The sequence below is a fragment of the Abramis brama genome (assembly GCF_963993115.1).
Source record: "Abramis brama genome assembly, chromosome: 14".
Taxonomy (NCBI): Eukaryota; Metazoa; Chordata; class Actinopteri; order Cypriniformes; family Leuciscidae; genus Abramis; species Abramis brama.
Window position 1 is genome coordinate 17,457,828 of NC_139976.1, and position 22,950 is coordinate 17,480,777.

The 22,950-nt window shown below is 36.0% G+C and overlaps 1 protein-coding gene across 4 annotated transcripts in view; it reads right to left on the reverse strand.

The window, feature by feature from the left end:
- Nucleotides 1-22,950, reverse strand: part of LOC311096484 (CASK interacting protein 2) — a 54,534-nt gene that overhangs the window by 28,448 nt on the left and 3,136 nt on the right. For all 4 annotated transcript variants that reach the window (XM_084135668.1, XM_084135671.1, XM_084135670.1 and 1 more), the window contains exons 3-5: nucleotides 12,271-12,322; nucleotides 1,299-1,396; nucleotides 622-767 (exon numbers count right to left, since the gene is read on the reverse strand). In XM_084135668.1, coding sequence (XP_083991794.1) covers nucleotides 622-767; nucleotides 1,299-1,396; nucleotides 12,271-12,322 — 296 coding nt within the window. The remainder of the gene's footprint in view (nucleotides 1-621; nucleotides 768-1,298; nucleotides 1,397-12,270; nucleotides 12,323-22,950) is intronic.

A 22,950-nucleotide genomic window follows, 5' to 3' on the forward strand; every position in this document is an offset into this window, starting at 1 on the left:
AACACTTTTAAAAAATGAAGGAAAAGTCCACTGGGGTCAGATTGACCCCAAAGAGTGATTACCAAACTCTGGTGTGATTGCTTTGTTCATTTGAGTGTGGTTCATGAGTAAGTGTGACAATGCCATCCGAACCTTGGTGTGCATCAAACAAGCAAACCGAGACCTACATTTTCAGGGGGTCTCTGTCCACATCCAAATTAACTCTGGTATGGTTCGGCTGAAACATGAATGTAACGGACCAAAGACATCTCAACAAACTAAAAACAGGACTTGATGACACAGTTCTACTACAGTTCATTTATGTGCAACAGAGGAATTCCTTGCACTGTTTTGATTCCCTTACACACTTTTTCAGCTCTTTGTGAGTTCTCAGCTGGTAAAAATACCACTATATGAATGAACACACATACAATGTGCATTTAGTCCAACACAGCACTGTTTTGAATGTTTGGTAAATTCTCTTGCAAAATATATGTCATAAAAGCGGTACAATCAGGTTGTGGCCCTATCCTTGTGCCTTATGTTTTGTAGCTTTAGGTTCAGTGTTAAAAAAGACAAAGCCTTGTGTCAGCGTAGACAGGCACAAATTGGTCAAAAGTAGAGGAGTAGTGAGGTACGTACCACCTCATAGTGTCCGTACTGTGCAGCCAGGTGGAGAGGGATCTGTCCATCTTGTGAAGCCCCATTTACAGAAGCTCCAGCTCTTAGAAGCATAAGTACAGTCTCAGCATTCCCCTGCCAGGCAGCATAGTGCAATGGACGCATACCTTCAACAGTGAGCAGAAAATCATTATTTTCACAGCTTCTAGTTTTTTTTCACACAGGGAAAGAAACTGTGCTTTCTTTGGTGGCGGAATCATTTTTCTTTTAAAAGGGCTTTACGTAGAATTCAGAAACCCATTACTAGCGACACCGGTGGCTGTTAAGTGAACTGCAGCAAGCAACTATTTCCTCATGCCTGCACTTGTGCACACGTAAAGTACAAGAGACTGAACGATGATAATAATATATGATAATATAGCTCCTTTAAAAAAGGGAAAAACAATGACTAGTTTTTCTATGCTCAGCTCATGAACAACACAATATCATGTACGCATGTACTATCTATCTATCATTTCACAAATTAATGAATTAATTATTCATTCGTTAATATTATTTTATTAATAATGTTTATTTTAGTTTTTTTGGTGGAAAGTGTTGATATGGGGAAAAAAGTACATTGCATACAAAAGTACAAAAAAAGATTGTGAAGTAAAGAAAATCATTGGCTATGGGATAAAAATGGTAAAAGGTCTCACCGTTACTGTCTTTGATGTCCACAGTGGCCTGTGCCTCCAACAGCAGAGACAAGAGTTCAGAGGTGCCAGTGAGAGCCGCATGATGAAGAGCTGAAAAACTGAAGAACGGAAAATCAGGAAAAAGTCCTGAAAACTACACAATTTTCCTGGAAACTGTTAAAAGCTACTTAGATCTCTGAACTGGTATGTTTATTGGTTAAATTAAAGCATTTGGCCAAGCAGCAACTCCTCAGATTTAATTAAGAAAATATAAACTGTAAACATCAAAAATATGGTGTGTTTTTATGCCCTGATGGACCACACTGAATCAATATCTTAGAAAAGGCCTTCATTCATTTTACAAACAGAACATGACAAAAATGCATCTCATTTAGCAGAAAAATAATCCATCTGGTGTGAAAGAGGGAAATGTTGGCCAGTTCAATTGAGAACAGTACTGAGATCAATCCTGAAGGCACAGCAAGAGCGCACTGCTCAATTAGCAGTTAAATCTCTGCTTTCACAGTCGCGTTATGACAGGAGATGGTCCAGCTTTAAAATATGCATGTGTTTGAGGGAATGGAAGACTGGAAAATGAAAAAAAGAACATTTCTTAACATACTTTAAAAGTACTGAACTCAACCTATGCAGATTAGGCCAAATAAATCTACTCCGTCACCATACATATACAAGTTATGGACCAAACACATGAAATAAATAGTGTGCTGTTCAAGAGTCAGGACAGATCTACAGATATGATACCATCAAAGGGATTGTTATAAGTGGAAGAGCTGAATAAAAGGATTATCATTTCTTAAGTGTGATGCCAAGTGTACTTGACCACCACATATTGTCCTATTGATACGTAAATGCCATGAAGTAGGCAAAGTTCTAACGGCTTTTAAAATGTGTTAGTTCAGCTAATAAGTGTATAATTGGCTCTTTGATTTAAGATGACTTTTCCTTGCAGACTCAGATTGTTTCTGGGGTTAAAACTGAATCTGGTAGAACTGTGCAAATACCAACAAAGCATGTCTGTCTGAGACAGATAAATATATAATTTGTATTAAAAATGTATCACAGGAACTGAATACCAAGATTTCTTTAGACTTGCTTGTCTAAGAGAGGAAATGTCACTGTTTTCACTATCAGCTAGCTTTTGCTATATACTATATGCTGTCGTTCGATGTCAGTGTGCACCGGTTCAATGATGCTCCAATTAAAGTTACTCAGTATTTATTCAAAGTTTGAAGGATCAGTTTAGAGACATTCCTTTCCAGTCCATAAGTGTAACTCAGCATCACAATCCCTCTGACTTGAGTTTAATGATGGATGAGACATTTATGCATTTTACAGTGCACTTGTCACACAACCCCATTTTACCAGAAACACCTAAAATACAGGAGAATAAAGGGCCCTAACAGAGTGCACAGAGTACAGTGAATGGATTAATGAAATGAAACGTAGAACATAAGTTCAGCGATTAGTATACGATTGAAATTTCCAAAGTTGTTAATTATGAACTAATTCTAAGTTATATATAAGTGCCCATAAGGATTGTCACTGATTGGATTGTCTGAAATAAAAAAATAAAAATTATACCAGCATTTCTGCAGTGACTGCGAGTACCAGGTATATTCGGTACCTACTGATAGATGCTGCTTTCAAACGCTCCTGTGAGTATCTGTGTAAGCACTTTGTGAAGAGCATCAAAGGTTTGCATTTACAAAAAAGTGTTGATCGTTGCAGCCAATCACAGACATATCTATTAAATGTGAGAACGAAATGGCCTATCAGAGGTGTTTAAGTTAATCAGAATCTGCTCAACACCGCTCAAAACGGCTCGGTTTTCGTTCACTGCACAATTTAGACCTCTGCATGCTCGTAAATCCTTTCATATTACCAACAAAGTGTAAACACAATGTAAATAAGATTGCACCGTGTAGACAGCTTTTTTGATTATAGAGGGAGTTTTCGCAGGAGTGTAGATCTCAGTGAGCAGGTGCTGAATAGCCTTATAGCCCAAGTGATTGACCGCTTCAGTGATTATAAAGGAAGCGCTCTTTGCTCACTTTGTTTTATAACTCGTATACTATTTGAAAAAAAGTTGTGTTTTTCATGCTGCTCAGTACACTGCAAAGTTTTTGGATTTACAACTGTATTTAAATGCACAGTTGAATCCAAAACTGCAATGATTGACAATAAACAGGACATAACAGTCTAAGAGTGTAAATACAAATTAATAGACCTGTCACTTGTTCTATGTAATGTGAATGTGTTTCTTTGTCCTTTACTTCATTACTATTTTTTTTACTTATTACTAATATGGTAATTACTAACTACAATCCTTTTTTGGAATAGTTATAAATTTCCATCTGCCCAGCAGTAGTGCTTTGTAAATAAAGAAATAAAAAAAATCTAGCCTAACAGTCAAAATAGTCAAAGATGAGAATTTTTGCCCCCCGAGAGCCAAAACAAATTAAATATTTCATCAGCTGAGATCAATTGGATATGAATACTAAAAGGTAAGATCAGATGTTATATCAGGCTATTATTATTTTTACATTTATATATAGCAGAAGGCCATTTGACTGAGAAAAGATACTGTATAGGCATTCAGGGTTGTCCTCTTGAAGTCTGGACCATTGTTATATTTTGCATTAAATAAGTATGTTGTAAGTAAGAAAGTACTTAAAGTGATGACAACTATGTGATTAATATTATGTCCTTCTTAATTTTACATTAAACACCAACTTTTCACATTCAGTGTGGACAGACAAATTACTTTTAAACTGTTAGTTCACCCAAAAATAAAAATTCTGTCATTAATTACTGACCCTCATGTCGTTCCAAACCCTTAAGACTTTCGTTCATCTTCGGAACACAAATGAAGATCTTTTTGATGAAATCTGAGAGCTTTCTGCCAACTCCACAACTGACACTTTGACGCTTCAAAAAGTTCATAAAAAGATCGTAAAACGAATCCACATGAATTGAGTGGTTTAATCCAAATTTTATCGATCACTTTATATGACGAACAGATTGAATTTAGGCTTTTATTCGCATATAAACATTGATCAGCGAACATAAAGAGAAGCTCAGTTGAACCTGCTTGACACTCGAGAACAAAAACCTATTGCGGAAGCTCAAAAGTGTTGCATAACACAAAAACAAACCTCATTGGCTCTCGCATGTCGAATATGATATGAACGAATATGCTTGAGCTTCTGTTGGTTTACCACAACTGATATATGAGTTGATGAATGTATATATGTGAATAAAAGCCTAAATTAAATCTGGTCACCATATAAAACGATCGTGTCTCTTCAGAGAATTTTGGCTTAAACCTCTCAACTCATATGGATTAGTTTTTACAATCTCTTTATGAACATTTTTAAGTGTCAAAGTTTCAGTTGCATTGCTGTCAACAGAGGTACGGAAAGCTCTCTGTCTGATCCACACTTCTGAAACACATCCACTAGGGACACCTCTTACACACTAGTATGTCACCCTACGAAAGCTACTGTGCATGTTAAAAAATATCCTGCTGGGCTTTGACAAATTATTATGTGTGTGTGTGTGTGAGAGAGTGAGAGAGTGAGAAAGAAAGAGATAAAGAAAGAAGCGAACAGCGCCAGTAGCAGTGATGACTAATGAACTGTTTTTCCTCCACCTCAGCTGCAGGTCCCTCAGGAGCCAGTTACTCAGTTCTTCCCCTGCTGCTCATGAAAGCGCAAATTAGCACTCATGCTAATGTGAGGCCCTCAACTTCATCGAGATACGCTTTCAACTATTGTCTCTCAAGACTAATGGGACACCCAGATTCAACAACAGATTCAACCTGTGCACACACTGTACAAAAGCAATTAGATTTTGCCTAGCATACAGGGCTTAGTGAGTCACAGATACAAGAAATGAGAATTACATTTAAAAAAAAAAAAAAACATGTTAACCAACTGAATAGCCTAAGAGAGTTTGAACCAATCTGAGCTGAACTGCGGCATGAATTTCTTTTTTTTTAATCAGATTATTGTTTATGTTGTTTTAACCATCACTGTTGGGCATTTGTTAATTGGAGATACTAAAAATGTTTTTACTAAATGATATTTGTTGACTGAGGTTGGTGAGTTTATTAAATTTGAATATTAAAGCAATGTATTATGTAACAAGTAGCAGCAGATCTTTTCTTTTGTAGAGTGATGTACATTAGAGTTTTCTATTTATCGAAAAAGGAAAAAAAAATGTAGTGTGGGGGATTTGGGTTTAATAGTCAGTTGTTGATTGGATGGAGGAAGATCTGAATGCAAGCTTGCAGTCAATTGTAAGAAAGGGCGGGGTTTAAGCAAACCAAATGACTGGAATTTCAGCATTTTTCACAAGAAAGTCATCTGTCTTTCACCAGAAGATCGAGTTATGATAATTTGATTAAATTACTGTCAAATAATAATACAAAGATAATAAATGAATGCATAGTTTAATTGTTCACAATAAGTTCAACAACATGCATTTAAAAAAAAGGGATGAATTTTCATTTCATGCTGACTGCATGAAATACTTTTACTGTGCAATATTGTTTCTGTGAGGCAGAGTTTGCAGAGTGTACTTCATATAGGCCTATTGATGTGATTTAAAACATAAGAATAAAACCATGAACAATGAAATTTCTTTACAATTTCTGAAACAAGAAACTAGGGATGTGCAATATCACGATTTTTGTGTGTTAAAATGTCTCCACGATCTGCTTTTGAAGAAATATCGTGTTAGTGCATTCTATCAGTTGCAGTTCTGGCGCCTCTTGTCTCAACATACTGTACAACGCGACGTACATACACATCACAAGTTAATGCAGAGGTACGGGACACTGCAATTCACAAAAGTTCATTATTTGCATGTGCTTTAAAGACTTGCCGGTTAAACATTTCATTCGCGTGCCGATGTGCTGTTCTAACGTGCGCTTTTCTGAGCTCATACACCCGAAGTGCACATGCACTAAAAGCCTGTCACACAGCGCCTGGTTTCTGGACTGAATTATCTTTAGAGTCTCATTGCGCTAATACTGTCAAATACACACAAGGTTTACATAAACAGAGATGGTTATGTCTAAAGTGAAAGCAAACATTTGAGAGAAAATCTGGTGCGTGTGTTAAAATGCGTCGCGTGCCGGTCTTAAAGCCACAGTAGCCTAATAGTAAACATGCTGCCGCTAATCCTTAAAGGAATAGTTCACCAAAAAATGAAATTTATGTCATTATTTACTCTCTAATGTTGTTCCAAACCTGTATTAATTTCTTTCTTGTGCTGAACACAAAAGAAGATATTTTGAAGAATGTGGGTAACCAAACAGTTGCTGGTCCCCATTGACTTTCTTAGGAGAAAAAACCTATCGGGAGCAGCAACTGTTTGGTTACCCACATTCTTCAAAATAACTTCTTTTCAACAGAAGAAAGAAACTTATTACGGGTTAAACTTAGGAGTAAATTATGACAATTTTCATTTTGGGAGGAACTATCCCTTTAATGTTAATAAAACAACAAAACACAAAGAGAAAATCATTCACTGACTGAGAACTTTAATAGTAGCTTTAATAAGAACCAATGTATAATTTATACAGTCTATGTAGTGTTTTAATTTCATATTTGTTCATTTAATTACTTTCTTCAATGCTACTGCTAAATACACCTACTGTACAGTATCTGAACAAATAAAGCACTGTTTATTTCATTTGTATATTAAGCCGTGTAATGAGTATCTTTGCTCTTATTTTTTTAATAAAGAAAATAATGACAAAGACTTTTATCTTTGCAACTATGGCCTAAATGTCTGCCATTCCTTTTTATTTTATATTTGGTTACCTATAAGGCTTTGTTTTTTAAAATAGGGACATTAGTTTGGCTGTAATGCTCAGTCACTTGTAAAATAGTAAAACCAACTTGAAAAAGAATCATGATAATTAATTTTCCTGAAAAGAATCGTGATATAATATTTTTGCTATATCGCCCATCCCTACAAGAAATTAGTAGTTGCCTTGACAGGAATTTTCTAGTTGAATGAGAAATTCAGTGAACAAACTAATTCAAGTTGGCCAAACAAAAGTTTTACCAAGGACAATTAAGACAAAAATCTTTGTCTTCATCTGTGACTTATGTCAGCAATACCTTAGGGGGTCTAGCTGTTCATTCAACTCAATCATTATCATCAAATACAAAATCTTTTTTCATGTCATCTTTCTTTAATGTACATTGGTTGTGATCTCAAATGCACACAAAGTATACACGTAGCAGTTTCATCTCCAGACGACATTTCCCAGAGCCACAGTCCAGAATTTTTAAGAGTGATCAGAGCTTTGAGTCTGTGGCTCTCTCAACAGTCTAAGCTTTGATTCCAAACAGTGATGGTACCTCAAAGCAAAGGAATCATGGGAAGAGTCATAAGAAAACAAGTCAAACCATGTCACGTTGCTTTTGACTAACCATGAGCTATAGTTTAAAGAAAACCTACGATACATGTAAGTTTGTGTCATATATTGAGGAGAAGCAACAGAAGAATTACATTTTTATCTCTTAGACAAGCTAGGCACTCTTAGGTACTTTCTTCTTCCTGTTTGCACACAAAGGTGTTACAGCACAAAGTTTGGATAGAATATACAGTGGGGAGAACAAGTATTTGATACACTGCCGATTTTGCAGGTTTTCCTACTTACAAAGCATGTAGAGGTCTGTAATTTTTATCATAGGTACTCTTCAGCTGTAAGCGACGGAATCCAGAAAATCACATTGTATGATTTTTAAATAATTAATTTGCATTTTATTGCATGACATAAGTATTTGATCACCTACCAACCAGTAAGAATTCCGGCTCTCACAGACCTGTTAGTTTGTCTTTAAGAAGCCCTCCTGTTCTCCACTCATTACCTGTATTAACTGCACCTGTTTGAACTTGTTGTATAAAATACACCACACACTCAATCAAACAGACTCCAACCTCTCCACAATGGCCAAGACCAGAGAGCTGTGTAAGGACATCAGGGATAAAATTGTAGACCTGCACAAGGCTGGGATGGGCTACAGGACAACAAGCAAGCAGCTTGGTGAGAAGGCAACAACTGTTGGTGCAATTATTAGAAAATGGAAGAAGTTCAAGATGACGGTCAATCTCCCTCGGTCTGGGGCACCATGCAAGATCTCACCTCGTGGGGCATCAATGATCATGAGGAAGCTGAGGGATCAGCCCAGAACTACACGGCAGGACCTGGTCAATGACCTGAAGAGAACTGGGACCACAGTCTCAAAGAAAACCATTAGTAACACACTACGCCGTCATGGATTAAAATCCTGCAGCGCACGCAAGGTCCCCCTGCTCAAGCCAGCGCATGTCCAGGCCCATCTGAAGTTTGCCAATGACCATCTGGATGATCCAGAGGAGGAATGGGAGAAGGTCATGTGGTCTGATGAGACAAAAATAGAGCTTTTTGGTCTAAACTCCACTCGCTGTGTTTGGAGGAAGAAGAAGGATGAGTACAACCCCAAGAACACCATCCGACCCGTGAAGCATGGAGGTGGAAACATCATTCTTTGGGGATGCTTTTCTGCAAAGGGGACAGGGCGACTGCACTGTATTAAGGAGAGGATGACCGGGGCCATGTATTGCGAGATCTTGGCCAACAACCTCCTTCCCTCAGTAAGAGCATTGAAGATGGGTCGTGGCTGGGTCTTCAAGCATGACAACGACCCGAAACACACAGCCAGGGCAACTAAGGAGTGGCTCCGTAAGAAGCATCTCAAGGTCCTGGAGTGGCCTAGCCAGTCTCCAGACCTGAACTGATCTTTGGAGGGAGCTGAAAGTCCGTATTGCCCAGCGACATCCCCGAAACCTGAAGGATCTGGAGAAGGTCTGTATGGAGGAGTGGGCCAAAATCCCTGCTGCAGTGTGTGCAAACCTGGTCAAGAACTACAGGAAACGTATGATCTCTGTAATTGCAAACAAAGGCTACTGTACCAAATATTAAGTTCTGCTTTTCTGATGCATCAAATACTTATGTCATACAATAAAATACAAATTAATTACTTAAAAATCATACAATGTGATTTTTGTACCTATGATAAAAATTACAGACTTCTACATGCTTTGCAAGTGGAAAAACCTGCAAAATCGGCAATGTATCAAATACTTGTTCTCCCCACTGTATGCAAATACACTGTGAAAGCAAAACCACAGCTAGGCGCAGCAAACAAACTCAAGTCAAGACATGGAATATAATTTTAATGTGTGCGACACTGCAGGGCATGCAGTAAACAAACAAAGGTTAATATAATAGCGTATTAATTATGCGTTTAATTCTTACAATACAAATTCCTGTTTAAAAATCTTACCTGAAGTAATGCCAGACATTTATGTGTGAATGTTTACAGTAATGTGTGAACAATTTCAAGTCCTATACTTCAAAAGCCTTAGGTACCAAAATATAAAATAAAAAGGAATGGTAGACATTTAGGCCAAAGTGGTGAAGATAAAAATCTTTGTCATTATTTTCTTTGTTATTAAAAAAATAAGAACAAAGATACACATTACACAGCTTAATATACAAATGAAATAAACAGTGTTTTATTTGTTCAGATACTGTACAGTAGGTGTATTTAGCAGTTGAAGAAAGTAATTAAATGAACAAATATGAAATTAAAACACTACATAGACTGTATAAATTATACATTGATTCTTATTAAAGCTACTATTAAAGTTCTCCGTCAGTGAATGATTTTCTCTTTGTGTTTTGTTGTTTTATTAACATTAAAGGGATAGTTCCCCCAAAATGAAAATTGTCATAATTTATTCTCAAGTTTAACCTGTAAAAAGTTTCTTTCTTCTGTTGAAAATAAAAGTTATTTTGAAGAATGTGGGTAACCAAACAGTTGCTGCTCCCCAGTGTGTAGGTTTTTTCTCCTATGAAAGTCAATGGGGACCAGCAACGGTTTGTTTACCCACATTCTTCAAAATATATTATTTTGTGTTCAGCACAAGAAAGAAATTAATACAGGTTTGAAACAACATTAGAGAGTAAATAATGACATAATTTTCATTTTTTGGTGAACTATTCCTTTAAGGATTAGCGGCAGCATGTTTACTATTAGGCTACTGTCGCTTTAAGACCGGCACACGACGCATCTAATATACACGCATATAACACACGCACCAGATTTTCTCTCAAATGTTTGCTTTCACTTTAGACATATAATTTTAATATGTGTCTGCGACTCTGCAGGGCATGCAGTAAACAAACATAGGTTCATATAATAGGACGTATTATGTTTAATTCTTACAATACAAATTCCTGTTTAAAAAACTTTTACCAGACATTTATGTGTGAATGTTTACAGTAATGTGTGAACAATTTCAAGTCCCATACTTCCCTCTGTTTTTATTTTTAATGCAATCTGATTTACAGTGTACAGCCGATGTACACTATGGGCCCCATCATACACCCGGCCCAATGCAGCGCCAGGCATGATGCAAGTGTTTTTTGCTAGTTTTAGCCCGACGCAGTTATCATTCTGCACCACGTTGTTTAAATGGCAAATGCATTTGCGCCTATTTGTGCACCCATGGGTACGCTGGTCTGAAAACGAGGCGTGTTCAGGCGCATTGTTGGCGCGAGCGCAACTGGCTTTTAAAGGGAATGGGAGATGAGACTCTGACTGGTTTATTGGACGTTACGCCCAAAACACACCGATTACTCATTAAGAGAATAGAGACACCCTTTAAGACCATGCGCCGGGGCGCACCGACCATTTTTCCTGTCATTACATTAGCAAAAGTGAATTCGGACTGAATTTAAAGTGTGCTTCAAACCATGGGCTTAGATCATTAAAATAGGGCCCTATATTGCTATAATCTAATGCAGGACTGGCAAAAAAAAAAAAAAAAAAAAAAAATATTACAAAAAAAATAAATCACTTTAATAAATCATTCATTGATTTAAAAACACACACACTAAAATATAGCAATGCAAAATTATACGGATAATTTTGTAATGAGTAATTAAACAGCTTGATGCCAAGTGTTTTATCTTTCTTCACCAATTATTTTACTAGGGGAACAATATTGTAAACTCAGAAGACTCTACAAAGAGGAAATTATAATTGGTGGATGAGTCAAATATTCATATAGTTATCCCTTGCAGGTAACATATTCGTCTAGGTTTAATTAATTAATGTCCTTGATAACTTCATTACTGCTTTAGGGACGGATGAGGGTGCATTTCATGAGTGGGGAAATGATGCACAGATTGCCAAAGAGTGTCAATATACAAAAAAACAAAAACAATAGCCAAGTAAAATAATATGTTTGTTCATGTATGTTGAGTCTGGCAGGTGTTTTTTTAATTATTAATAATAGTGTTTTTCAAACAGAAAGAAATCCCCAATTTGTGTTTTTGTGACAATTCCTTTTCGACAAGATTTTTTAAGTTTTTTAAACTGAGTAAGGGTTGACTAGTCACAGCGTCAGAAAGCATAGAAATTGTAAAAAAGAAGGATGTCGACATGATAGAACAGCACATTTTCAGTGTTTAAACAGGTGGGACACACACAATGTTCTGATCAGCCAAAGGTGCACATAAACCTTGCACATGTGATTAAAGCTTTTGTGCCTGATGTGCTCCGTTTGCTTCAATCTGGTCCTCAGCAGTTATAAACATGAAAAATTCATAAATTTCAGTCAAGTGAGTTTACTACATAAATATTAAACTCTAAAGGTGGAAGGTTTGGATGACTCACCAAACGACCCACCAAAATATGTTAAATTTATGCAATGTGAATTCAGGTTGATTGGAGCACTTTTTGCCTTTGAGATAACTGGGGAAAAGTGTCCCTGAATTCACCCCTTTATATCATCTGTTCTGATATAGAGCCATATCCCACTTCTGCTCATGTGATATTGCATACAAGTTTCCTTGTTCTCCACATTTTGGACTGAACGTGTGGAAAATGAGAGAACTTACCCATCTTGATCTTGGTAGTTCACATTCAGCCTCTTTGTGGAGCCCAGTAACTCTAGGAAAACAGATGGAAATAAAAGTCAGGACATGATGTGATGTTTCAAACAAATCAGTCAGCTGCTGAACCCTCCATTAGAGAGGTATGAGGCATGATGATGTTACGGCATGAAAGCACTTGTTTCAAACTTTCAACAGGCAATTGTTTTGAACTCAAACACAACGTAGATTGATGGTTCTGTCATATTTTTCCAGTGAGTAACATTCATTACGTGTCTATTTTGTCATCGGCACAATATTAATGTTATAACAATTACTTTTTTGGATATGAACTGAAAAGTATTTCTCTGTTAAAAACTGTCTTAAAGGGCAAAAAAAAAAAGGTAATTCTGTCATTATTAACTCACACTCATGCAATTCCAAGAGATCAGCCAGCGTCTACAGATGGTCTCATTATTCAATCCTGTCAAAAACACTGTCTTATAAGCCATGCAGGATTCCTAACAATCCAAATTAGGAATGATTCCCATGAATAAACTTTAAGCAACTAGCCTAAATGTTCCTCTCTTTACTTTTTTGGAACATGCAAATGCAAACAAGTGGAGTGATACAAACAGTGGAAAGTCCCAGTGCAGTTAGTCCCAGTGTCATTGCATCTTCAAAAAACAAGATACAGTTAGTCCAAATCCAGAATGCAGATGATACAGTTCTTACCAGGTCAAAAAGCATCTCTACATTGACTACCTATTAAGCCCCATAGAAATGATAAAATATTGCCTCTTACTTATAATATAGCCCTAAATGGTATTGCTCCTTTGTGACTGTAATTGTGATTAAATCGCACCCTTATGGTTAAATTAAGCATACACCATTTATATTGTTCAACACGTTCATTTTGTCATCATTTGCTATATCCAGCAAAGTAAATCATCAGATTGAAGGATGATTCTCACAAAACAGTATTTTCTGCAAGCTTTTTTCAAGGTAAATTTAGGTGTCTTTTCAATAAAGGACACTTGGAGACCTCACTTGTCTTTACCTTGACTGCATTCCTCATCCATCAAAACTTTACTAGCGAGATGCTGGTTTGCTTTATCCAGCAGACAAACATAGTTTGCATATCATCAGGCCAGCGGTGGGATGTTTTGACGTTCCGCTCAGTCTGTATTTCACACAGCGCGATGCGTTTAGGGATTGTGCTCTATCAGTCACAGATAAACAGACCAATTCCAAGATGACAGATGACATATCTGTCAAAATGACAGAGCTCGTGTTTTAAAGCGAAATACACAGTGGAATGAATAATTCACTGAAAACCGTGTCTCTATTCGCTCTGCCATCTCTGATGTAACCAGCCTGGTTTTCTTCATTTGCGCCGTTTTGAACTGATTGTTTGAATGAATTCGCTTAGCCTACTAGATCACTGGACTGAAAATTTTCCCAGAGTTTAAACTCCCGACCTCTAAGATGAACTCTGTGACGTAAATTCTGTATAAATCCAAAATAAAGACATCCCTTTAGCCAAGCATTCTTAATTGCATAATCGTATTACAATTATATCCGGATCTGTTTGGATCTAGCCTTTGCGATGTTTTCGGGCAATGCCGATAATTGCGAAGATTTCAGATGATAGCAACTTTGGATCGACAGACAAAACTTTCAAATATCATCCCAATATTGTAACATAATCCTTGTATTGTAAACATTATGAGGCTATGAGCACTAGTTGTATTTGCTGCCTAACACACGTTTGTTGGTTCAGCTTAACATAATACATGAAGTTAACCACATAACATTTAGCCTTTCATAGCTGTATATTACTGCCATATGGGCATTATTTTTGATATAATCATTGCATTTTCTGTGAAGCTGCTTTAAAACAATATGTACTGTGAAAAGATCTGGAACTAACGGTTCTATAATGCAATGTTCGGTCACACACTTTATATTAGGTGTCTTTAACTACTATGTACTTCCATCAAAAAATAAGTACAATGTACTTATTGTGCTCATATTGTATCGCAAAACACTCTTGCTGCTATTGAGGTGGGATACGGGTAGGTTTGGTGGTATAAGTAGGTTTAATAGTGGGTTAGGGTATACGGGAAAGGTGAGGTCAACGGTGTAATTATAGATGTAATTATAGAAATTAATTACAGCTGTAATTACATGCGGGATTTTTTTTTATTTTTAAGTACAATGTAAAAATAATGCATGTACACAATACTGTAAGTGCATTCTATCAAAATATTAATTTATATGTTAGTACATAGTAGTTAAAGACACAATATAAATTGAGACCAAATGTTCTAATGATGTGGAGAAGTAAAAGAAAAGAAAACTTTGAATATTTGGAATAAAGTGCACTGTAAGCACTGTAACATTAAAAAAAATAAACATTTAAAAATCGTACACTCCACCTGACGCTGAAGGGAAAATGTGATCTAGGTCACTATAGTGAAGAGCGATGAATGCAGAGCAAGACTAACTGTCAGTGACAGTAGACAAGTCTGTCCTCTAAACAACATGGAGCTGTGTCATCATTTTAAATGATCTCTGAACTACAGCATCCTGACTGCTTTTATCTCAAACGTGGAAAAAAGGAATCTTAACTGTAAATGTAAACAGTGTTCACTTACCTGTCAGTACACACACAACTGCCTGCCCCATTTTGACTAATAAACCTAAACTTTTCTTTGTTTTCTTACATCCTATACACTTCAACCATTCACTTGCTTAGAAACCTTTCCATCCAATCCATATAAGACCATCAGCCTCAAAAAATATCCCATCTCCTGCTCCAAATCACACTGCAGGAAATTAGATCTATAACTGTTTGTACCCTCCAGCATAGTGGGAGCAATGAATTCCTACCCCCACATCTTCTGGATTAAAACCAATCAGAAAAAAAATCGTATTTATTGTGAAAACTGCATTTGTTATTCCCGAATTATAGACATCCATGGCTATCAGCTCACTTAAAGGATTAGATCACTTCAGAATTAACATTTCCTGAATTTATACCCCCCACGTCATCCAAGATGTTCATGTCTTTCTTTCTCCAGACGAAAAGAAATTAAGGTTTTTGAGGAAAACATTCCAGGATTTTTCTCCATATAGTGGACTTCAATGGGGTTCAATGGTTTGAAGGTCCAAATTGCAATTTCAATGCAACTTTAAAGGGCTCTACACGATCCCAGCCAAGGATCCCAGTCTTATTTAGCGCAACGATCGGACACGTTGAAAGATCACGTGTGACTGGCTGAAGTACCGAACCACAAAGCAAACGTGCAAAGACTAAGTCAAGCGGTATTTACAAAAAGTAAATAAATAAATAAAATAAAATAAAATAAATATGGTAAAACAACGATGTCGGGCGATTTTGAAATTGGAGGAGAAAATGAGATGGAGTTTTTCTCCCTACCCTAACGTTACCTTTTTGAACTGGAACACGCGTGACCTTTCAACGGTGTTGAAAGTGTTCTTCTTTCAGCCAAACACAATCTAAGCCAAAATATCCAGGCTCTTCCAAGCTTTAAAAAAATGGGAGTAAACTATTGTGAGATTTACTATTGAATTTTGAAAATTCAATTGAGTGTTTATTGTTTATTGAAAAAAACCACACGCATCCATCCATCATAAAAGTAATCCATAAGGCTCCATGGGGTTAATAAATGCCTCCTGAAGAGAAGCGATTTGTTTGCGTAAGAAAAATATCCATAATCAAAACTTCATAAACTGTTATCACTAGCTTCTGTTAACATCCATCCGAGCATTCACGAGAGAGTCGAGTTCCGGCGTATGACATATGACATAAGAGGAGTAGCATAAGCTTAGCTGAGAGTAGACAAACTCAAACTCCTCCGACATTTCTCTTTAAAGATTCTCGGTTTAGACTTCTAATTCGTGACCAGTGTTTTGTTTTTATCCATCTTCTGCGCTTCCAAATTCATCAATACATCATGCGTCGGGCCAGAGGTCACTCTTTCGCCGGAACTCAACTCGTGAACGGCTGTTACTGGAAGCCAGTGATTCTAGTTTATAAGGTTATAAATATGGAAATCTTTCTTCAAAACAATGCATCGCTTCACTTCAGAAGGCCTTTATTAAATCCCTGGAGTCGTATGGATTACTTTTATGATGAATGGATGTGCTTTTTAGGGTTTCAAAATCTTAGTTACTATTATATAGTAGTATACTATTCTATACATTATAGTAAAGCTTGGATATTTTTTAATATAACTCTGTGTTTGTCTGAAAGAAGAAAGTCATATACACCGAGGATGGCTTGAGGGCGAGTTCATTTTTGGGTGAACTCCTCACCCATTTCAAGTGCATGCAAAGTGGATTCGCAGTATGGCTGCACGATATTGAAGAAAAATGCGATATGCGATAACTCATTAAATAATGCGATATTCGATATGATATACGATAATGCTTAAAAGGTGTGTAAAGTAAACTTAAATCATCTTTAAAATATATTTAAAATGATATAACTTACATACTGTACGTGTTTCACATTCTTTTTGTGACAAGAAAACATCCCTACTGCTTCTGAAAGTGAACAGCAGTGTTTTACTGTAGCATAAGAAGTGTTATTTTAACATCAGTGTAAACCACGGGGCTTTAGGGTTTCAGGTTATCCTACATTAGGTTTATTTAACAACAGAAACTGAATAATCAAATGTAAAAATAAAACGCTTAGTTTTCACTGTATGAATTAAATATATACTGATTCTTATTAAAGCTACAAAAGTTATTCAGCCAAGAGCAGTGAGTGATTTTCTCTTTGTCTTTTGTTCATGACCCCAGTTATTGCAAGCCGTTGCGATATGCATATCACGATATATACATTTGCGATATTTCGATAATTTCGATATATTGTGCATGTGCAGCCCTAATTTGCAGCGCTAAAAACAGTCTTCTAGAAATGTCAACACGAACCAAACACAGCTACAACTAGTGTTTGAGAGCGAGTGAAAGTAGACATCATTAGCAGGGAGTCAATGAAGACAATAGGCTGGCATTCTGTAAATTTGTTACAATGTTATAGTTAGGTAACAGGAAGTGAGACTGGAATTGCTGATAACTCGTTTCAGCAGTTCAAAATCAATTATTTCTTTAAGTAGACAATAACTATTTGTTGTTGTGCATTTTGATCTTTAAAACAGACCTTATACATTTACAAACAGCTATATTGCACACTGCCAGAAAGGTCATTTTTGAAAGAGCATAATAGGGGCACTTCAAATTAAATAAGTAATGCCTATTATAAGTAATGAAAATACCAAGGTCTGGAAAGGAATCGAAACACACCATGAATACTAGCATACACGTCTATATAACTACTCTTACTTATGTAAGGATATGGCAGAAATAGTAAGAGTTGTATGCCATTCTGAATTAAACCACACATTGTTCATTCACTGTATCCCACAATACAATACACTCAACTTTACTCTCCATTTTCAGAGATGAGTAATGAAGTAATATTCCGCAATGACTTTAAACACCTGGTTCTTGACTAATTACTTTTCATGATCAGACTTTTTACACAAAACTGAAAAATGCAAAATAACCATTTTAATTTCCAAGATGATAATTGGATGCCAATTTAAAATGCAATGTAGTGCTGTGTAAACTGTTTATCATGGAATAATGTTTAACGTATAATTTTATTTTTCACAAATTGTAGCTGGTCTACAGTATATACATTGCACAATGGTAAGTAGTAAGCTAGTATTTCATTCAGAACATGGCCACAATATTACAAATATAAATATAAAAATAAATAAATAAATCAATAAATATAAATATAAAAATATAAATATAAATATAAATATAAATATAAATATAAATATAAATATAAATATAAATATAAATATATAAATATCCCTACTGCTTGTGTTTTTAATTTTTATATATATATATATATATATATATATATATATATATATATATATATATATATATATATATATATATATATATATATAAAAATTAAAAACATAACAAGAAAATACAATTTTAATATAGTAGAGTACGAAATTAAACTACATAGTTTATGTACTGCACACCAGGGTTTGGATGACAGCGATCACACTTTTTCAAATGAACTGCACTAACACAGAAGAGCTTGTTTTAATCAAATTAAACCAGTCAAGTATGAACACATCCCGTGTTGTGACAAAATGTTCAAGAACTGTGTTGCATTAGTTCATTTTAATTAACTAAACTGAAAAAGCAGCAAAAGAATAAAACATACATGTGGAGTACACACAGATCAATGCAGATCCCTACATCTATTTTGGCCAATCCAACAATTATGCTGACATTTTATCAAATTGCCATCAACGGTTTCCTATGGATCTGAGGGGTCTGTGAGCCATGCCTTTGGCTCATGTTGGGCTAATCACAGGCCTTGTACTCCAACAGACCACCCCATGGCCAGGGGGCAGAGGGCACAATGCCAACAGAGCTATGAACTTTACATATGACTGTAGGGGAAGAAAAAAGTTGATGTGGGTCTTTCAAGAGGAGTTCGAGTTTCAACATGACAACATTCCAGACATGGCTAACCCACCCAATCTCTCAATTTCCATCTATGTCCCTCTCTCACTCACAGTATCCACACAAAAGCGTGCGTGGAAACACAAACACCCTTTGTGTCTGTCAACAGTGGTCTTTTCTCGTTGAATGGAAGAGCTGCTTCTAATGTGGGCATCCTTCAAATGAAATGAGCCACAGTAACCGCACAAGGCTCAACCACTCCCTAAACCCACACAATAAACATAATGAGCCAATTTAAAGGACACTTTATATCAAGTCATTCTTTGTCACTGAGTCTGTTGATTTTTTTTATGCTTGAAAGCATCTTTCCACCTTTACTTATGAATAGTATCGCCCCTCAAAAAAACGTTAAAATCACAACAGCCAGGCACTGAGTGAATCTGAAGAACCGTGACCATGTGAGAGGAGAGAGCGTCTAAGGCATAATCAACAATAGCCCTATACAGTATACACAAGTTTTAGGATTTTGACACATTTAAGCTAACAATAATAAAGTCACTGAAAGTACATTTGTGAAAATGTCAAACTAATATAAGCTCTTAGACTGTCTTTAATTAATGCCAAGCCATTTTGAAACGCAACTTTACAGAGATAAGACTTAGAAGACAAACATCATGTTGCAAAACCTCTATGAATTAAGGTCAGATTTTGCAGCACTGTATTACAGTTAAGCTACGCTATCATTCTGACAGCCTTGCAATGTTTCATACATACCAATGAATGCACACAAGTATATATTTTCCATATAAACACAGAAGACGGCATACTGCACCGTTCAAAAGGTTTGGGATCTATTCATCAAAGAATCCTGAAAAAAAAAAAAATCAGCACAACCGCTTTCAACAATCGATAAGAGTATAGAAATATTTCTTGAGCACCAAATTGCACATTATAATGATTTCTGAAGGATCATGTGACTGAAAGACTATTTATAATAATTTCACAATATTACTGTATTTTATCAAGAAATTTGACAATAAAATAAGCCAAATCAAGTAAGTGCGGTGCAACTAACATGCAGAAAGTCATTATGTGGTCATGTGACAAACAAAAAAAAAAGAAGATCCCTATAGACGCCCTCCCCATTACTGTGACAAGGTCATTAATATTTTAAAAATATCACATATTTTGCCCTTTTTATAAAAAGACATGTTGTTCAAGTCAAATGGAATAAATAAAAAGTCATGACTTAAGGACTATTCTATGACTTAATTCACAATGTAAAACCACACTCATGATCCTAAACCCTTTTTTCCTTCTTTTTTTTTAAATTTAAAGTCATCATGAAATCAAAATTGACCCCATTTACTTTGTTAGCGCATATTACTAGTCTTGTGGTGAACAATTAATCCGTGCAAGTTAATACACAGAAAAAAATCGTTTGTCGTGGTAATCTTTAATCAAAATCTGAAAAGTTACTTCCGGTCTGAAATGGCATTCCTCCTCTGATGTCGTCAGTTTGACCAACGCTATCTCACGACCAATTCGTACGAATTCGTACGAGTGATAAAAAGGTGGCTAATTCGTACGACCTCACTCGTAAGAATTTGTACGATTTGTTTAAACCTACGTGATGGGTAGGTTTAGGGGCGGGGTCAGGGGTAGGTCATTCGTATGAATTCATACGAATTGGGCAATTCGTAAAATATGTACAATTTAGCAAAAATCGTACTAATTCGTACAAGTGAGGTCGTATGAATTCGTACGAATTAGCCACCTCGTAGAATTCGTACGAACTGCCGTGAGACGGCTTGGGTTGAAAACGCTTAACCACTCCCCTCAAACCATTAGCATGCTATGAGCGAGAGATGGAGAGGAGGAGCGCTAAAGTAAAACCCTGCCCTCTATTCAATATTCCGTTTCACTTGGAAATACGTCACAACACTGGAGAAAAGTTGTTTGCAACTTCCGGTTCACAGGGACTTTAAAGGGACACAAGCAGGTGTTGGAGGTAAAGCTCTCAACAGATTAGATACTGACTTGAATTACATGGATCACTTCTGATTGGGTTTGGCTTGCCAGAATCAATTTGGGGTATAGAGTTGAATGACCTACCTACTATTTGTTCCAGTAAACAGTACAGTGTGAAATACAAGCAAACAACCTCTCTACTCTATAACGGTGTGTAAAAACTAAAAGCCAATTTATTGGAACAAGGTGGCATTAGAAATGAAGACTGTAAGACAAGAAATTGGACTGACAAAAGACAAACTTCTCATCTTTGCATAAGGTTTACCCACATGGATTTCAGCATCCAGACCCAGCCAGCAGTCACATTACTGTTATCCCATGAGCCTTTGTGACAGTGTGTTCAAAGGGAATTACCACTACAAAATAGGGAAAAGGTTTTACTGTAATACCTTTCCAAAACACTGGATCTCTGATCATTTCTTAAACAACACTCTGCCACATGATGAAAGCCTTCCTGAACAAAACAAGTGGAAAATTGTCAAGTTGTCTGAGCTCACTGTCAGTGGATGAGCGGAGATAAAGGAAAGGAGCCGGTTATGTAACACACACCACGTGACTGTGCACAAGGGTGACTTATACTGGCTGGATGTACTTTTAAAATAATGTAAATGATCTTGCAAAAGACTCACACAAACCTACATCATAAATGCAAAGTTTCACTAAAAAACATTCTGCAGACTAGTACTATCCATGCACATTTTACGCACACTGGGTTATACGAATATGTCCATGTTAAAAACAATCAATGAATAATAATTATTACATAAACATGTTCCTTCATTCTTCTTTCCTCTGCCTCATTTAATGGCATGAAGCACTAAAAACTGTACTTAAATATAACACATCACAATATTGATTTTTCACAGAATTGTGATATAAACTCACAAAAACAACAAAAAAGGTATTTGTAAATTTTCAAAAAAATCGTAACAGTATATTAGATCCGTGCATTCATTGTTAAAGGGACAGCAGTCTCATAAACGTCTATTTCATTAATGTTAATTTTTTTATTAATCAATTTATATTTAATTCATTCAGTGAAGCTAATAAAGTGTTTTATTTTTACATTTGATGATTCAATTTCGGTAGTATTTACATGTTAAATAAACCTATGCTACTGTACCTGAAAAACGTAAGTTTTTTTTTTTATTTGTATTTTTATATTGTATTTGTCTTATTGTTTGTAATTTGCTGCTTTGTTCCCATTTTTAATATAAAAAAAATAAAATAAAATTACCTGCCTTGCTTTATTACCGAAGACTGTGTAATGATTGTAGTCAGCTTAAAGGGCATTTGTTTTATAATATTGGGTTGACTAAAATGGGAAGAAAACCAAAAAAAAGTCAAGATTCACATTTAATTCAGTGGGATTTTGTTTTCTTCTAGACCTATTAAACTGTCTACTGCAGTCAAACAGGAATAGTAACACAAAACAGTATAAATTATGCATATATCGAATCATGACCGCAAGAATCGATTTGAATCTAATCGTGAGGTACCAAAAGATTCCCACCTCTAATGAATATCCATGATTATCTATTTCGTCTCAAAATGAAAATCTTTACCCAACCATCAAGGAGGAAGTAAAGATGGTGGTATTTAAGATAAACTTCACAGATTGATCCTAGTCAATCACTTGGATGACGATAAAATCATTACAACAGAAGCAGACATGGTGTTCTGATTTTATCTCCTGCGTAGTCTGGTTTTGTCACCTGCCTTTGTAAGGTTGATTTGGTGCGAAAGACTGTAAACAAAGCTGCAGAGAAACAGTCAGATCAAATTCACCTTGCTAGTCTGCGCACTGACATTTTTATTATGAAAGCGTCCTTCTATTTAATTGCCAATTTGTGTGAAATTAATGCTATTGGAAATAACCAGGCCAGTAACGTTTTGTCAAAAAAAAAGAAAATCTGTTCTGAATGAGCTGAAGCTTGGTGGATCATATGACCAGTGGCTATAGTGATACCAAAGATTATGTTTGCTTCCACATTAGTAGGAAATTACACTTGCGTTGTTTTACCTATTACATAAGGTACCTACTAAGTTACCTACTAAGCCAATGACGATGTGAATGTGTTGTGATTTTTGAAGCCTATTTGATATTTAAAATGTACAACTACGTGGAGTGGGATTTTGATCAAA